A 17,950-nucleotide genomic window follows, 5' to 3' on the forward strand; every position below is an offset into this window, starting at 1 on the left:
CTAGTGGATATAAAAGGCAAGAAAAGAAATTCTCCCCCAGAGCCTTCAGAAGAACACAGGCTTGCTGACACCCCAATTTAAGCCGAGTAATCTGACCTACAGAACTGTACATAAATTTTGCTTGAATCCAGTACATTTATGGCAATTTGCTACAGCAGCAATTGCAAACTGACACATTTTGTAAAATAGTTGCACCTAACTCTGACAAGTTATGGTCCATTATAGTCAAATATCAAAGTTGTGGGGGAAAGATGACAGCATGAGATTACCTTAATACCGACATCAGTTGAACCAGCTATTAGTGTTAAGAGCAATTCTTAGAAAACCGTCCATGCAGTTTGCTTTATTTTATTTTTTTAATAATAAATTTATTTTTTATTGGTGTTCAATTTGCAGTTTGCTTTAAATTAATCTACAAGGGAATGCGGGGGCGGCTCAGTGGTTGAGCGTCTGCCTTCCGCTTGGGTAGGGATGTGGGGCACCGGATCAAGTCCTGCATGGGGCTCCCCGCGGGGAGTATGCTTCTCCCTCTGCCTACGTCTCTCTCTCTCTCTGTATGTCTCTCATGAATGAATGAATGAATAAATAAATAATCTACAAGAACCCTATTATGGGGACGCCTGGGTGGCTCAGCAGTTGAACGTCTGCCTTTGGCTTAGGGGTGATCCTGGAGTCCTGGGATCGAGTCCTGCATCAGGCAAGCTGCAGGGAGCCTGCTTCTCCCTCTGCCTATGTCTCTGCCTCTCTCTCTCTCTGTCTCTCTGTGTCTCTCATGAATAAATAAATAAAATCTTAAATGGTGCTGGGAAAATTGGACATCCACATGCAGAAGAATGAAACTAGACCACTCTCTTTCACCATACACAAAGATAAACTCAAAATGGATGAAAGATCTAAATGTGAGACAAGATTCCATCAAAATCCTAGAGAAGAACACAGGCAACACCCTTTTTGAACTCGGCCATAGTAACTTCTTGCAAGATACATCCACGAAGGCAAAAGAAACAAAAGCAAAAATGAACTATTGGGACTTCATCAAGATAAGAAGCTTTTGCACAGCAAAGGATACAGTCAACAAAACTCAAAGACAACCTACAGAATGGGAGAAGATATTTGCAAATGACATATCAGATAAAGGGCTAGTTTCCAACATCTATAAAGAACTTCTTAAACTCAACACCAAAGAAACAAACAATCCAATCATGAAATGGGCAAAAGACATGAAGAGAAATCTCACAGAGGAAGACATAGACATGGCCAACATGCACATGAGAAAATGCTCTGCATCACTGGCCATCAGGGAAATACAAATCAAAACCACGATGAGATACCACCTCACACCAGTGAGAATGGGGAAAATTAACAAGGCAGGAAACAACAAATGTTGGAGAGGATGTGGAGAAAAGGGAACCCTCATACACTGTTGGTGGGAATGTGAACTGGTGCAGCCACTCTGGAAAACTGTGTGGAGGTTCCTCAAACAGTTAAAAATATACCTGCCCTACGACCCAGCAATTGCACTGTTGGGGATTTACCCCAAAGATACAAATGCAATGAAACGCCGGGACACCTGCACCCCGATGTTTATAGCAGCAATGGCCACGATAGCCAAACTGTGGAAGGAGCCTCGGTGTCCAACGAAAGATGATGGATAAAGAAGATGTGGTTTATGTATACAATGGAATATTACTCAGCTATTAGAAATGACAAATACCCACCATTTGCTTCAACGTGGATGGAACTGGAGGGTATTATGCTGAGTGAAGTAAGTCAGTCGGAGAAGGACAAACATTATATGTTCTCATTCATTTGGGGAATATAAATAATAGTGAAAGGGAATATAAGGGAAGGGGGAAGAAATGTGTGGGAAATATCAGAAAGGGAGACAGAACGTAAAGACTGCTAACTCTGGGAAACGAACTAGGGGTGGTGGAAGGGGAGGAGGGCGGGGGGTGGGAGTGAATGGGTGACGGGCACTGGGTGTTATTCTGTATGTTAGTAAATTGAACACCAATTAAAAAAAATAAAAATAAAATAAAAAGCTAAAAAATAAATAAATAAATAAAATCTTTAAAAAAAAAAAACAAAAAAAGAATCCTACTATAAAGTAGGAAAATGTGGAATAAATAGATAAAATCTTAAAAAAACAAAAAAGAATCCCGCTATAAAGTAGGAAAATGTGGAATAAACAAATAAAATCTTTAAAAAACAAAAAAGAATCCTACTATAAAGTAGGAAAAAAACTTACTTTAAATCTAGAAATTTCATCTCTCTCTTTTTTTTTTAAAGTTTGTATTTATTTATTCATGAGAGGCAGAGAGAGAGAGAGAGAGAGGGGCAGAGACACAGGGAGAGGGAGAAGCAGGCTCCATGCAGGTTGCCTGATGTGGGACTCGACCCCGGGTCTCCAGGATCACGCCCTGGGCCGAAGGCGGCGCTAAACCGCTGAGCCACCCGGCTGCCCTTCGGCTAAACTTCTACTTCCCACCCTTACACTTGTCTCTCTTTCGAAAATGATAATCCAAAAATGATAATAATAATAATAATCCAGACCAAAAGAGCAAGCCCAACTCTCCGTTTCTTTCCAAAGTCAAGTTTGAGAGGCGAGGCGCGGTGGGCTCTGCGGTGACCGGTGGCGCCCCCGGTTTCGGCCGGCGCGGGGCTGGGGGCGCGCGAGGGCGCGGCGCGGGGGGCGGGGCGGCGGAGGGCGGGGAGGAGGAGCCGGCGGAGGGAGGCGGGGGGCGGGAGGCGGGGCGGCCGAGAGCGGGGACGCGGGCGCCGGGTGCGCGGCGGGCCGGCGGCGGCGGGCAGGGCGGCCGAGAGCCCGGTGCGGCCGGAGCAGGGAAGCGGGGTCCGGGTGCGCCGCGGGCCGGCGTCGGGGTGCGGCGGATGGCGCTCTCGGGGCCGCTGCTCGGGGGTGCGCGCCGGGCGGTCCTCAGGTCGGCGGAGGCTGCGCTCTGGGGTGAGCTCGGGGTCCCCGGGGGTCCCCGGGGAAGGAAGTGGCCCGGATGGCGGTGCTCTCGCTCCTTGAGGCTACCGGTCAGACATGAGACCCATGATTCTGGGCCCCTGGGAAGACAGCACCCACTCTCAGTTCTCGTTCCTTCGGGTCCCGGGCTGCTTGGGTCTGGGGGTGCCCCCGGGGGCCGCAGGGAGAGGTCAGCGCTGCTGCTCGGGGCAGGCGCGCGGGAAGAGGCTGGTGCTCCACCGGGCGGCGAAGGTGGGCTCGGGACGCCGGGAGCCAGGGTGCCGGGGGAGCCAGGGTGCTGGGGGAGCCAGGGTGCCCGGGGAGCCAGGGTGCCGGGGGAGCCAGGGTGCCCGGGGAGCCAGGGTGCCCGGGGAGCCAGGGTGCCCAGGGCGCCAGCTTCGCGAGCCACCCCTGGGACCCACTGGGGGGCCGCGCTCGGGGCTTGATGGCAACAGTCGCCTGGGATTATAACACGTTACAGCTATTGAAGTCCCATGCTGGCTTTACAGGCGGCAGAACAAGCCAGAGAAACAAGGGTGTTAGCGGAGGCCTCGGGTGCAGTACTCGGAGCAGGCTTCCTTCCAGTCCCTTCTTTTTGCTTGCCATGCTGCCTCTCTTTAGCACAATTTTTATTTGTGGATGCAGCTGCAGAGACTGGCGTAACACTGTGCCCCCAGCTCTCCCTCCCAGTTCTTCCACTTGAACTGTTGGTACCTCCTCTGTAGTTTAAAATGTGCTTAAAAAAAAAAAAAAAAAAAAGATTTTATTTATTTATTTCTAAGAGACACAGAGAGAGAGAGGCAGAGACATAGGAGAGGGAGAAGCCGGCTCACGGGGACTCGATCCCAGGACCCCAGGGTCCCAGGATCACGCCCTGAGCTGAAGGCAGATGCTCAACCGCTTAGTCACCCAAGCGTCCCTAAAATGTGCTTTTTCTCTGCAAACTTGTTTGTTGAGCACCTAGTAATGCAGGCCTCCTGCTGGAGATGCAGCCTCTGCAATTCATGTCACAAGGAAACAGTCCCCACACATGGCCTCATGAGACGGCTATGGAAAAAGCTACGATTGTACGGGAGTTGGAGAAAGTGGTAGAGAAAAGGTGCATTTTCATTTAAAAAATTTTACTAGTGTGGTGCCTGGCTGGCTCCATTGGTAGAGCATGCAACCCTTGATCTCAGAGTTGTAAGTTCGATCCCCAGATTGGGTGTAGAGATTACCTAAATTTTTCAAAAAAATTCTACTAGTGATATATTATTATGTTCCCATTATATTCAAATAGACAATAAAGCACAGCCTGCGTTCCCCTTTATATACCCTCCCACATTCCACCCTCCTCTCCAGATGTGGTTTGGTACCCGTCCTTCTAAACACTTCTCTATGGTTTAGAATTTATGCCCCAGAATTCCTGTCCCTGCAGTCGTACTCCCCAGGAATAGTTTCACATTTCCTTCCAGATGTTTTTCTGGACATTTACGAAACCTAAGTATTATTGTGTCTTATGTGCATATAGATCTCAAAGGGGAAGCTTTTTCATTTAGCAATATGGACATCTCTCCAAATCACTAAATGTAGGTCTGCCTCTTTCCTTGTAAATGCTCCGTGGTATGCTTCATCATTACTTTAACCATTTCCTGTATGAACATTTAGGTTGCTTCCAATTGCCAGGATGGGTTTCTGATCTTTCAACCAAGACTTTCCAAAGAGAATGCAGTCAATCCTTGTCTTCTTCATGACTTGAGGCTGCTAACAAGCGAGCTAGTTACTTAATCAGTGACCCCTGTAACACTGAAAATGGCCTTTGTCTCCTGCATTCCCATGAAGACAAAAGCTTGCTGTCTACCTTTATTCTCTGAAGCTATCCTCTCAAATCTTTTTCTGCTAGTTTTGTTGTTCTTATCTTCCTTTTAGCTTCAGTTTAGACTTAGGCAGAAGCAGGATCCCAAATCTGACCTACTAAGTCATGTGCACTATAGCTGAGTACCTTCCTAACACACCTTTGTGGTGGCAGGAAGTGAGTGAACTCTGACGTACCCCATCCTGCCCTATCTTTGCCCTGAGTTCTGACCTCTGTAAGATAATAAGTAGCTTTCTGGGAGGTAGCCAGGTTGTATACAGGCTTTTACAGGCTTTTACTTGATCCTTGTCCTGGGGCTACGAATAACAGTGGAGAACACAGAGGTACCCTTGTCAACATGAATCAACTGCCAGAGTAGAGGATGCTTTAAATAAGGAGGGAGGTTGGGGAAGGTGGGACCTGGGGACTTGTTGGGCTCTTTAAGGGAAAGTACTGTGATAAGAATAGTAAATGGAAATGGAGAAGACAAGTGACTTTGAGAAGTTGAAAGATAGTGTAAGGTGGTCCCATCTGGTGTTAAACTCACCATTTCATGAAGTAAACGCATTGCCTTACCTAAAACTTCCATCTTAACCTTCATTCACTAGGATGGTTGTTCACCTGCTTTTCATGTTTTGCTGTAAGTGGTTGCCAAAAAAATCAAAATATTTATTAAAGTGATTATATCAGAAGTTATAAAATGTTCACCCTAAACCCAAATACCCATTTGAGAAAGAAGCACAGCAAATGTTTTTCCTAATATTTTCTCTCCGAAGGAACAATCATTATTTCTACTATATTCTTTCTAGGTTATGTGTTGTTTATATTGACCATTACATGGTCCCTAGTATAGTTTTCAATATTCAACAGATACAGACATGGGTTTTCTAAAGTGTCAACATCCCAAAGAAGAGGAGGGATGAACCAGAGAATTTATTTTTTTTTCAGAGAATTTATTTTATAACTGTGGCAAGAGTGAGTTGCTATTATTATGATTGTTGTTATTATTAAACAAAAACTGTTATGTCAAATAAGTACATTTTTCTCATCAAAACTTTATTTATTTGAAACTATAAAAAGTATACCAAAATGAATTGGTAGGAAATAATGGTAGACTATTTCTTTTTTTTTTTTTAAGATTATATGTATTTATTCATGAGAGACAGAGAGGCAGAAACAGGCAGAGGGAGAAGCAGGCTCCCCGCGGGGAGCCCAGTGCAGAACTCGGTCCCAAGACCCCAGAACATGACCTGAGCCAAAGGTAGATGCTCAACCACTGAGCCACCCAGGCTCCTGGTAGGTTATTTCTAAGAAATTTAGTTTAGTATTTTTTTTAAGATTTTATTTATTTATTCATGATAGACATAGAGAGAGAGAGAGAGAGAGTGAGGCAGAGACACAGGCAGAGCAAGAAGCAGGCTCCATGCTGGGAGCCTGACGTGGGACTCGATCCCGGGAGTCCAGGATCATGCCCTGGGCCAAAGGCAGGCACTGAGCCGCTGAGCCGCCCAGGGATCCCCTAGTTTAGTATTTTAAAGTACAACATATAGTATAAGACTATGCTATACAATAATATAGAAAAGAAGCTAAGTTTATGAAAAAATAAATTCAGAACCCAAGTCATGTAAATGGTTTCTATATTTAGTTTCCTTAAACATACAATTAATTAAATCGCATTAGGCTAATTGAAATTAAATAATTTAAAGGATAGGGGTGCCAGGATGGCTCAGTTGGAAGAGCACAGTGACTCTTGATATTGGTCATGAGTTCGAGCCCCAGATGGGTGTAGAAGTTATCTAAATAAATAAATAAATAAATAAATAAATAAATAAACTTAAAAAAAATTCAAAGAATAATTGAATCTAGAATTTAGAAATAATGTTGAAGTAATCCTAAATTTCTTAAGCTTTTTGTTTGGAAAAAGTGCTTATTTCTTCAGGTCTCCTTACTAAAAAGACCTGATAATTGTAGTAGAAAAGCAAACTTCTAAACATGTAAACAGTATGGATCAGAGCATTCTGAATTATACTAGATCTTCAATTTGCATAGTCTAATATGATGTGATTTTAAATATTTTTAGGTCATCGTACTTATTTCAAACTGAAATTTGGGTTGGTAGGTTGATTTAAAAAATTTTTTTTGAACTGTAGTTATTTGAAAAACAGCAAATGCAGAGACAGGCGTTTTCTGAACTCCTCTTACCCATCTAAAGACAGATCCTCCAAAAAAGGATCTCAACTGTCATAAATTCCCTCCCCCAGAATTTCATCAACCAGGGAAGATTAACTCATCATAGGAAAGGAGATCAGAACTCAACACCACACCCAGATTTTGTCACAAACTGTCAAACCTTCCATCTCTGTTCCTCTTAGGGCCTATTCATCCTTCCTAAACATCATTTACTCTCCTCTAAATAGCCTAAGACCCTTCTCCATTTTCCCTGTTAAAGATGAGAATTCTAGGGGCGCCTGGGTGGCTCAGTAGTTAAGTGTCTGCCTTTGGCTCAGGTCGTGATCCCAGAGGGCCTGGGATCGAGGCCCACATCGGTCTTCCAGTATGGGACCTGCTTCTCTCTCTGCCTGTGGCTCTGCCTCTCTCTCTGTGTGTCTCTCATGAATAAATAAATAAAATCAAAAAAAAAAAAAAAGGATGAGAATTCTAATTTTTTTTATCTAAAAAATATATATTTTAAAATTTTTACCTTTTCTACCTTCATCCATTTCTCCCACCCCATATTCCCTGCCTCTGGCAACCACTAATCTGTTCTGTGTCTATAAGCTTGGGCTTTGAGAGTTTATTTTTTTGTTTGTTTTAGGTTCCACATATGAGATCACACATTATTTGCTTTTCTCTGACTTAGTGTAATAATACCCATGTCTCAAATGACAAGAGTTCATTCTTTTTTACGGCTGAATAATATTCGTGTGTGTGTGTGTGTGTGTGTGTGTGTACTACAATTTCTTTATCCATTGACACTTAGATTGTTTCCATATCTTGGCTGTTATTTTATTTTTTTAAGGATGGATTTGTTTGTTTGTTTGTTTGTTTATTTATTTATTTATTTGAAAGAGAGAGAGCGAGAGTACAAGCAGGGGGAGACAGAGAAGCAGGCTCCCCACTTAGCAGGGAGCCAGCGTGGGGCTCCGTCCCAGGACTCTGGGATCAGGACTTGAGCAGAAGGCAGATGCTTAACAGACTGAGCCACCCAGGTGCCCCATATCTTAGCTGTTATTAATAATGCTTCAGTGAACATGGGAGTGCATATAGCTTTTCAAGATAGCATCTTCATTTTCTTCAGATAAATACCAGGGGTGGAAATGTTTGATCATATTGTAGTTCTATTTTAAATTTTTTAAAAGATTTTATTTATTAATTCATGAGAGACACAGAGAGAAGCAGAGACATAGGCAGAGGGAGAAGCAGGCTCCCTGCAGGGAGCCCGATGTGGGACTCCATCCCGAGACCCCAGGATCATGCCCTGAGCCGAAGGCAGATGCTCAACCGCTGAGCCACCAGTCATCCCCCTATTTTTAATTTTTTGAGGAACCTCCATACTGTTTTCCACAGTGGCTGCACCAATTTACATTCCCACCAATAATGCATGAGGGTTCCCTTTCCTCCACATCCTCACCAACATTTATTATGTCTTATCTATGGATAATGGCCATTCTAGCTGGAGTGAAGAGATATCTCATTCTGGTTTCAATTTGCATTTCCCTGATGATTAATGATGTTGAACATCTTTTCATTTGTCTTTTGGCCATCAATATGTTTTTTTTTTTTTTAAGATTTTGTTTATTTATTTGAAAGAGAGTGAGAGTGAGAGAGATCACAGAAAGAGAGGTAGAAAGAGAAGCAGTCTCCCTGCTGAGCAGGGAGCCTGATGCAGGGCTCGATCCCAGGACCCTAAGATCATGACCTGAGCTGAAGGCAGATGTTTAACAACAGAGCCACCCAGGCATTCCATCTGTATGTCTTTGGAAAAATGTCTGTTCAGATTTTCCACTCATTATGCTTTTGTATATCATATATAGATCTGTAGCAGAAATCATATATATATATATATGTATAATGTGATCTATTGTGCACACTTTTCTGCATTTTTTCTCACTTAGGTATTTAGAAGTTTCCATGGCAGTACACATAACTCTCTTAACCACTGCATGTATTCCATAGTATGGATTGCCAGTTTATTTAACCAGTCTCCTACTGATGGACATTTTGGTTTCTTTTTTTTTTTTTAATTATTTTATTTTATTTATTTATGATAGGCACACAGTGAGAGAGAGAGAGAGAGAGAGGCAGAGGCACAGGCAGAGGGAGAAGCAGGCTCCATGCACCGGGAGCCCGACGTGGGATTCGATCCCGGGTCTCCAGGATCGCGCCCTGGGCCAAAGGCAGGCGCTAAACCGCTGCGCCACCCAGGGATCCCCGACATTTTGGTTTCTATTTTTTGCTGTTAAAAATTTTTTTCCAATAATTATCATTGTACATACCTCTTTGTGTATATGCACAAGTATTTTACTAGAATAGATACCTAGAAATGAAACTAATTGGGCTGGGGACAAGTGGCATTTAACAGTCTTCAAGGAGAGTAAGAGTGTGTCAGGTAGAGATGAGGAAGGGAGGTATTCCCTTCAGAAAGAAGTGTGCAGGGATCCCTCGGTGGCTCAGAGGTTTAGCCCCTGCCTTCCGCCCAGGGTGTGATCCTGGAGACCCAGGGTGGAGTCCAATGTCGGGCTCCCTGCATGGAGCCTGCTTCTCCCTCTGCCTATGTCTCTGCTTGAGCTCGCTCTTTCTCTCTCTCTCTCTCTGTCTCTCTCATGAATGAATAAATAAAAAAAATTTTTTTAAATCTTTAAAAAAAAAGAAGTGTGCATAAATCATGAAGGAAGGCGAAAAAATATACTTAAAGATTGCACTGTATAGATTATCTAAATTTCACAGCAACTCAGAAAGGTTAAATAATAGTATTCCTGTTTTACAAATAAGAAACTAAGTCCCAGAGAGTTTATGTAATCTGCCCAGGATTACAGAGCTAAATGGACAAGCCAAGATTTGAACCTGGTTTATCTGACTCTAGAATCCCTGCTCTTTCCATTGTAAAAATATAGTGAGAGCACATGTATACTTTTAACGTAGCTGGAGGGAAGGGTTATTGAGGTAGAGGAGGAATGAGGAAGAAGAGAAGGTGTGGTAAATTATGCTGGTAAAGTAGGTTGAAGGACATAATAGAACGTACTAACGAGTATGGACTGTGTCCTATAATGTAGGCTGTAGGTAATAGCCAGGTGAGGCTAGATTTACCACTGTGCCAACAGCCAAACTGGAGTTTATTTAAAAATTAGGCTCAAAAATGTGAAAAATCAGGTACAGCTTGTGTTACTCTCGGGAATCCCTCAAGAAAACCCTACATCATCCCAATAAATCCCAGACAGTTTTCCTTCAGTGTAGGAACTGATGGCTGTTTCTTTGATCAAGCAAAGGATGAAGTGGTTGATTTACAAGTAGAAGCCCCCTTGTACAAAAAGATACACTATAGCTTTACCTAAAGAATTAGTGTGGACTGGAGGCTCATACCGTGAGAGGCTTGTGGGGGAGCTGAGACTTATTAGGGGAATATTTGTACTTTGGCTCAGAGTGGAAAGCTAGGAAAACTATTCCTCACTGATTATAAACCTGTTTTCCAATGCCCCCCCCCCCAAACAGTATAGCTGAATTAGAGAAAGTTCAAGGTCAATTTGATTCTACAATATAAGAAAAACATAACTAGGGGTACCTGGGTGGCTCAGTGGTTGAGCATCTGCCTTTGGCTCCAGTCATGATCCTGGGATTCTGGGATAGAGTCCTGCATCAGGCTTTCGGCAGGGAGCCTGCTCCTCCCTCTGCCTCTTTCTCTGTGTCTCTCATGAATAAATAGATAAAATCTTAAAAAAGAAAAGAAAAATACGTAACCATCTCTGATTCAGTGGCAGAGGTTACATGCTGAGATGATGTTTGCTTCCCAGTGTGAAGTACCACAGTCTTGAGTTTAACAGTTTTTTAAATTACCATACTTCTCCAGTTCCTAACAATGAGGAACTCAGTAACAAGTGTGAACTCAGCCTGCTGACTTTTTATATCTGGGAATTCACAAAACAGCATGTTGAGTGAGAAATAGTTTTATCCCAGGCATTTTAAAGATCTAATCTTGTAGATAACACGAGCTGACTTTTCAAAATCTGAAGAGGATGGGGAAGTTTGTATTTGTATTTTTTTTATTTTGTTTACTGTGATAGAAATATACATAACAAAAAATATGTCATTTTAACCATTGTTGAATGTACAATTCAGTGGCATTAATTATATTCACAACATCGCGCAGTCATCACCACTGTATTTCCAAAAATTTTCATCACTCCAAACAGAAACTCAAGCCCACTGGGGAATAGCACCTTTCCCTCCAACTCCTGGTTACCTTTAACCTACTTTCTATGAATTTACCTGTTCTAGATATTTCAAATAAGTGGAATCATAAAATATTTGTCATTTTGTGTTTGGCTTACTTCACTTAGCATGTTTTCAATGTTGCAGTTTCGTGCTGTAGTTATGTGTTAGAATTTCATTCCTTTTTCTGGCAGAATGATATTCCATTGTGCGTGTATCCTACATTTTATTTACCCGTTCATCTGCTGAATGAGCTCGGGTTGTTTCCACCTTTTGGCCTTTGTGAGTAATTGTGAATAATGCTGTTATGAACATTGATGTCTTTGTTTGAGTCCCTGTTTTCAAATCTTTTGGGTACATACCTTGGAGTGGAATTGCTGGGAAACCTGTATTTCTAAATTATTGTATTTGTCCATTTCCCCATCTTTTGCTATCAGTGAGAAAGGCAAATGAAAGTAGAACAGTGTTTGGTTTTTATAAGAAAATATGGTGCTTCAGAACTCACTTTTGGCTTTTCTTAACTACTTAATAAATAGAACCATAAAAGATCTCTTTTGGCCTATGTGCACTGCAGGAAATTTACTGAGACGTAAAAGGATGAACCAAGGAAGAATGGGAACCTCTGGTTTATACGTGGTGTTTCCAACTAGTTCTTTACATTTAATGCTCTATTTTGGACTACTTACATTAAATAATATTCCATTGTATAAATGTACCACTTATAACCATTCCCTTATGGATAGACTTCCAGCTTCTTTCCATTTTTCAGTATTGTAGAGAATGCTGCCAACATATATATTTATACATATACACATTTGTATGTATTCACGCTAATACTTCTGTATTAAGATAGATTCCTAAAAGTAAAATTGTGAGGTAAAAAAGATATACGTACATAAAATGTCATTAGGGCTAAATTTTCCTTTCAAAAGGTTTTAACATTACACATTCCCAACAATGTACAAGAATACTAATTTCCTCATACCCTCACTAATATTTGGTGTTATCAAATCTTTATTTACAAACCTGACAAAATTTGAAAACTTTTGTTTACATCTTGCATTTCCTTCATAAGTAGTGAGACAGGGCATTTTTTTACATTTTATTAACCATCTGTATTTTTCAAGTCAAGTCCCCTGTTCTTGTTTTGACTGTTTTCCTAGTGAGAATTTTGTCCTTTTCCTATTTGTACGGGCTCTATTAATACTAATGTTTTGTCTTTTCTATGTCACAAATATTTTGTTCCTGCCTGCCACTTGTCTTATTATAGCACTTTTATGAGATCAATTCTTTATGACTTTTGATTTTGCCATGTTTAGAATGGCTTTCTTATCCCAAGATTTAAATTATCTGCTCATGTTTTCTATTAGTACTTCTAAGATCCTAGTTTTTAGGTTGAAATTTTAATTTATTTACATGTAAGGAATGAGGCCATAGCCTGCTTAAAGTTTCTTCCTGATGCCTAGCTACATATTTATTGAACGAAATTTCCCCATTGGTCTGACTGTTACCAAATACCTAATTCTCATAGATAGTATATTGTGTGTTTCTGGACTTAGACATTTAAACCTTTTCCTGTGCCAGTTTATACTATTTAAACCAATTTCACTTTATAAGATCTTTAATATTTTAAGCAGCATTTGGAGCATTATTAGTTACCTTTTTTTACAGTGGTCATTTTGTTGTAAAATATTAGTATGTTTTATTTTTATCCTATTTTTAAAAATCTTTTGGGTTTTCTTTCATGTTTAAAAAAACAATTTGGGGGCAGCCCCGGTGACGCAGCGGTTTGGCGCTGCCTGCAGCCTGGGGTGTGATCCTGGGAACCCGGGATCGAGTCCCACATTGGGTTCCCTGCGTGGAGCCTGCTTCTCCCTCTGCCTATGTCTCTGCCTCTCTCTGTGTGTCTATGAATAAATAAATAAAATCTTTAAAAAAAAAATTGGGGGGCAGCCCCCGTGGCGCAGTGGTTTGGCGCCGCCTGCAGCCCAGGGCGTGATCCTGGAGACCCGGGATCGAGTCCTGTGTAGGGCTCCCTGCAGGGAGCCTGCTTCTCCCTCTGCCTGTGTGTCTGCCTGTCTTTCTCTCTCTCTGAATAAATAAATAAATAAATAAATAAATAAATAAATAAATAAATAAATAAATAAATAAATAAATAAATAAATAAATAAATAAAAATAATAAATAAATCTTTTAAAAAAAACAATTTGGACCTACAGAAAAGTTGCAAAGGTAAAAAAGAGTTCCCTTTATTCTTACTCAACTTCCCCTAATATAAGCATCTTACATAGTACAGTTCTTGAAATCAGGAAATATTGACATAATACTGTGAACTAATCCACAGACCTTATTTAAATTTCACCAATTTTCCCACTGATGTCTCCTATAGTCCTAGATCCAATCCAGGATCCTATGTTGTATTACACTGTATGACTCCTTAGTCTGCTTTAATCTGTGATAGTTCCATAGTCTGTGTCTTTCATAACTTTGACACCTTTTAAGAGTACTGGTTCTTTGTAGATTGAGTTTATCTGAGATTTTCTTCTGATTTGATTCAGAGTATACATTTTGGCAAAAATACTAAGGAAGTGATGTAATCTTCTTTGAGCATGTCAGAAAGTACGTGATGTCAACATTTCTTACTAGTGATCTTTGAATAATTGGTTAATGTAGTATCTTTCAGCTGTTTCCTTTTGTAATTAGTAGGTATCTCCTAGGGAGATACTCTCCTATTTCTCATCATAATTTCACCCACTAACTCTAGCATCCACCAACATCTCTTGCTGAAATAATTATTATTGGATTGTCAACCTAATGGTGATTTTCTCTTCATCATTCATTCTACATTTATAAATTGAAATAATCCCTTCTCCCCATTTACTCAATTATATCCTTATATCAATATGGACCCATGGATTTATTTTATGGGTTATTACCCAGTACCATATTATGTTACCAATTTTTTTTTAAGTTTTTATTTAAGTAATCTCTACACCCAATGTAGGGCTTGAGCTGACAACCCCAAGATCAAGGGTCACATGCTCTTCGGAGCCAACCAGGCGCCTCACCAATTATTTAACAGATAGTAACAGTGCCTGTAAGTACTTACAAGTGTAGTCTCAAATGTAAGGTTCCCACATCTAACATATGGCTTATTATCTTCGCTTGCAAGGGGAAATTAAAATTTTCTTAATATTATAACTTGGATCATGGTAAGACTTACAAATTATTTGCAAGATTCAGTTACCAAATAGTGAATGTGTACATACAAGCTCCACAGAATTAAGGACTTGGAGAGTAGAATATGAGTTGGCCAAGGCCAGCCATTATGCATGGAGAGTGAGACGGTAGGCTCTTACAGGGTGTGTGCAAAATACACAGTACAGTGAAGTCAAAAGATCAACTATAGTTAGCTGACTGGAGCCAGAGGGAAACTCCTTTGACCTGCTTTCCAGATATTAATAGCAATGTTATTTTGAAGGTGCCTAAATTATTTTATTCTTTCCAGGTTTGAAGTCAATAAAAGGAAGCTGCCACAATTTTTGTACTGCTATTTTTAAAGATGTCACTTATAAGGAACTTAAAAACCTCTTGAATTCCAAAAAAATTATGTTAATTGATGTTAGAGAGACATGGGAAATTGTCAAGTATGGAAAAATCCCTGGGTCTGTCAATATACCACGTAAGTGACATGTATCTCGAACTGATTCATCCCACAAAAGTATATATTGAGTAATTTACTGTATCTAAAATTTAATTCAAATTCTTAACTTTTTTTTTCAGTGGGTGAGGTAGGTGAAGCTCTACAGATGAACCCAAAAGACTTCAAAGAGAAGTACAATGAAGTAAAGCCATCCAAATCTGACAGTCTAGTGTTTTCTTGTTTAGCCGGAGTGAGAAGCAAGAAGGCATTGGACACAGCAATATCCCTGGGCTTTAACAGGTGCATAGATAAAGTATAAAAATGTATTCAAGAATGTGCATAGCAATGTTTCATATGTATTACATTTTTACTGGTCTACTGAAAAATTTCTTATAATTACTGTGTTAGTAATTATAGGCTCTTATATTTTCATCCTACTCAAAAGTAACTCTTATAAATAGGCTTGAGGTCTAGAGTAGTCATTGTATCTCTAAATCACTAAAGTTTCTATCAACCTTGTGTTATAAAGCAGGAGGAAATGTTTACAGCACTAACCTTGCTATATGTTTTCAGTGCTCAACACTATGCTGGAGGATGGAACGAATGGGCAACCTATGAATTTTCAGAGAAGAAACATGGAAATTGAATTCTGGAACACAAGTTGGCTCTTTTCTTGTGTACATGCAGCCTAGGATAGTGAAATGAACAAAAGAATAACAATCTAGCCCTGGCATCACTGGCTAATGGGAAGGGGATTTTGCGTAATTCAATTATTTGTTGAATCTTTCCCTTAACTATAAATTGAGAATACTACTTGCCCTTAGCTATTTCCAAAAGCTACTGATAATTAAAATAATGTATATGACTTGCCATGGAAATATAAGGTTGGGATTCTCGAATTTTTAAATAGTTTAGTATAGTACAATAGTTTTCCTGAAGCCTGGGTTACTTATAATACCTAATCATATTGTATGACCATTTGTGTTAGCATAGCGTCTATTCATTGAAGAGGCTATGAGCTAGACAAGTTATTTTTTTAAATGATTAAAATGCTTTTTTCCTTTGTAAATTTCCCCATTTTAGAAAATTCATAAAAGTTATTTTCCTATTATGATATACAGTACAAATATTTTTGTGGATCTACTTTTCACCCATAATGAGTATTTACTGAATGTTGAATAATATAAAACAGCTAGTAAGCATTTCTTGAACATCTTTTCTTAGTTTAGATCCTATGCTAAATATTCCAAATGCTAAAAAGATAATAAAAAAGATGTGATTCTTCTCTGAATATGTTTGATTTCTAGCAGAAACTTATAAAACTTTATCAACTTATAAAAATTAAATTTAAAAAAGCAGACTTAGTCTTAAAACACCAAGAATCTGAGATCCAGAATAGTAGGTGAGATATGAACAATGAAAATACATTAACACCACCCAAAGACTTATGGCAGTGTTGTAACCAGCGTGATAGTGATATGATCTGCAACTTAAAAAAATTAATATGATCTATAAAGATAGAAATAAACAGTGATTGCTTCTGTAGAGGGAAGATTAACTGGAAAAAGCAAGGAGGGAGATTTCTAGGGTGATAGAAATGCTTTAGATCTTGATTGAGGTGTTGGTACATAGTAATACATTCATCAAAATTCACTGGACACTTGAAAACATACATTTTCTGTAATTATATCTCAATTAAAAATAATGAAAATAGGAGGGAAAAAGTTTAAATGTAAAAGACTCTCACTAGCATGAGTATATGCCTTTGGAATGTCAAGCCCTATATTTATCAATGCCCTAGTGCACCTGGTGCTTCCTTCCATCTGTGCCTTTCCAGACCCAAATGTGTTTGGTCTCTTTTATGTAGTCATTCAGACCACGTAGGCCTAGGAAGTAACTATAAGAACTTGGTTTGTCCTAAATGATATTATAAAGCCATGGGGAATCTGGGGTAGAGATGTGATGTGGCCACCTTGAACTTCTATTTCTGATAATGTCAGTCTAGTTTCTAGCAGAGCAAATTCCCTACAAGAACTAGAAAAGCTGGAAAAAAAAAAAAAAAACACCTGCACATATGCATGAATGCAGGCTCTTCGATGTTGGTTCATCCTCTACAGCTTTCCTTTCTCTGGATCAAATAGCTCTTCAAATCCTCGCTGCCTTAGTAATTCCTTCATGGCTTTAAACTGATCTTATTGATATACCTATATAAACAAACGTTACTAGGAAGTGCTATGCTAGTAACATGCTAGTAATATGCTAAGGTGGGATTTGAAGAGCCACAATCTGAGAGAGAAGGGAAGTTGTGGTTGAAGTAGTGGGCCCATCAAGAAATAAGAACCTGGGTAAATACACCAACCATTTTAGTTGGAAACCCTGGGAAACTATACCCTAGGAGTAAAGGTGACCCAGAAATTGACCAACTCTCAGAAAATGTAAGACCAGCTTTGAATCCACTAAATCCCTGAATGAATTGAGGTGATCTTCCTGATACCCTAAGGACCTACCAGCAGTAAATCTTCTTGTAAGAAAGATATCATTAGCTGGAGCAAGGGGTTGGCAACAATAAGTATTTTAGGTTTATGGGCCTTAAGGTCTCTACTGCAACTAGTCAACTCTGCTACTGTAGCACAAAGCAACGAGAGACAATACACAAATGAGTGAGTGTGGCTGTATCTCCACTAAACTATGGCCACTTTGGTTTGAATTTTATATTTCATGTGTTCCAAATAATCTTCTTTTATTTTTCAGCCATTTAAAAATATGGCAAACATTCTTAGCTCAAAGGCCAGGCAAAGCTAGATGGCAGGTAGGCTTTGACCCATGGGGCATAGCCATGAACCACAAATATTCCCTACAGTTCTTTATATTCAATGTTCAGAATTCTATAAAACTTATCAGAAATAGCAGTAAATAAGACCTCATGACTGAAAAAGAAGAAAAACAACTAAACAAGGTAGAAAAAGAAGGAAAAAAAGACACAATAGAAACAAATCTAAAGATACATGTCAGAAAATAACTGATTTTAGGGCAGCCCCTGTGGCGCAGCAGTTTAGCACCACCTGCAGCCTGGGGTGTG

The 17,950-nt window shown here is 40.0% G+C and overlaps 1 protein-coding gene and 1 long non-coding RNA gene across 2 annotated transcripts; one reads left to right on the top strand and one right to left on the bottom strand.

Annotated features, from left to right (window-relative positions):
- The first annotated feature begins 2,812 nt into the window (after nt 1-2,812).
- Nucleotides 2,813-16,162, top strand: TSTD3 (thiosulfate sulfurtransferase like domain containing 3). The gene is made up of 4 exons (XM_038554799.1): nt 2,813-2,962; nt 14,737-14,910; nt 15,012-15,171; nt 15,445-16,162. The coding sequence occupies exons 1-4, from the start codon at nt 2,890-2,892 to the stop codon at nt 15,515-15,517; spliced, it is 480 nt and encodes a 159-aa protein (XP_038410727.1). The 5' UTR covers nt 2,813-2,889; the 3' UTR covers nt 15,518-16,162.
- LOC102153435 lies at nt 2,845-10,632 on the bottom strand. Its single transcript, XR_005368058.1, has 3 exons — nt 10,582-10,632; nt 5,379-5,440; nt 2,845-3,704 (listed from the first exon to the last, which is right to left on the bottom strand). It is a non-coding gene; the product is annotated as an uncharacterized LOC102153435 (long non-coding RNA).
- Nucleotides 16,163-17,950: the final 1,788 nt, after the last annotated feature.

This window comes from Canis lupus, chromosome 12, assembly GCF_011100685.1.
Source record: "Canis lupus familiaris isolate Mischka breed German Shepherd chromosome 12, alternate assembly UU_Cfam_GSD_1.0, whole genome shotgun sequence".
In the NCBI taxonomy this organism is placed as follows: Eukaryota; Metazoa; Chordata; class Mammalia; order Carnivora; family Canidae; genus Canis; species Canis lupus.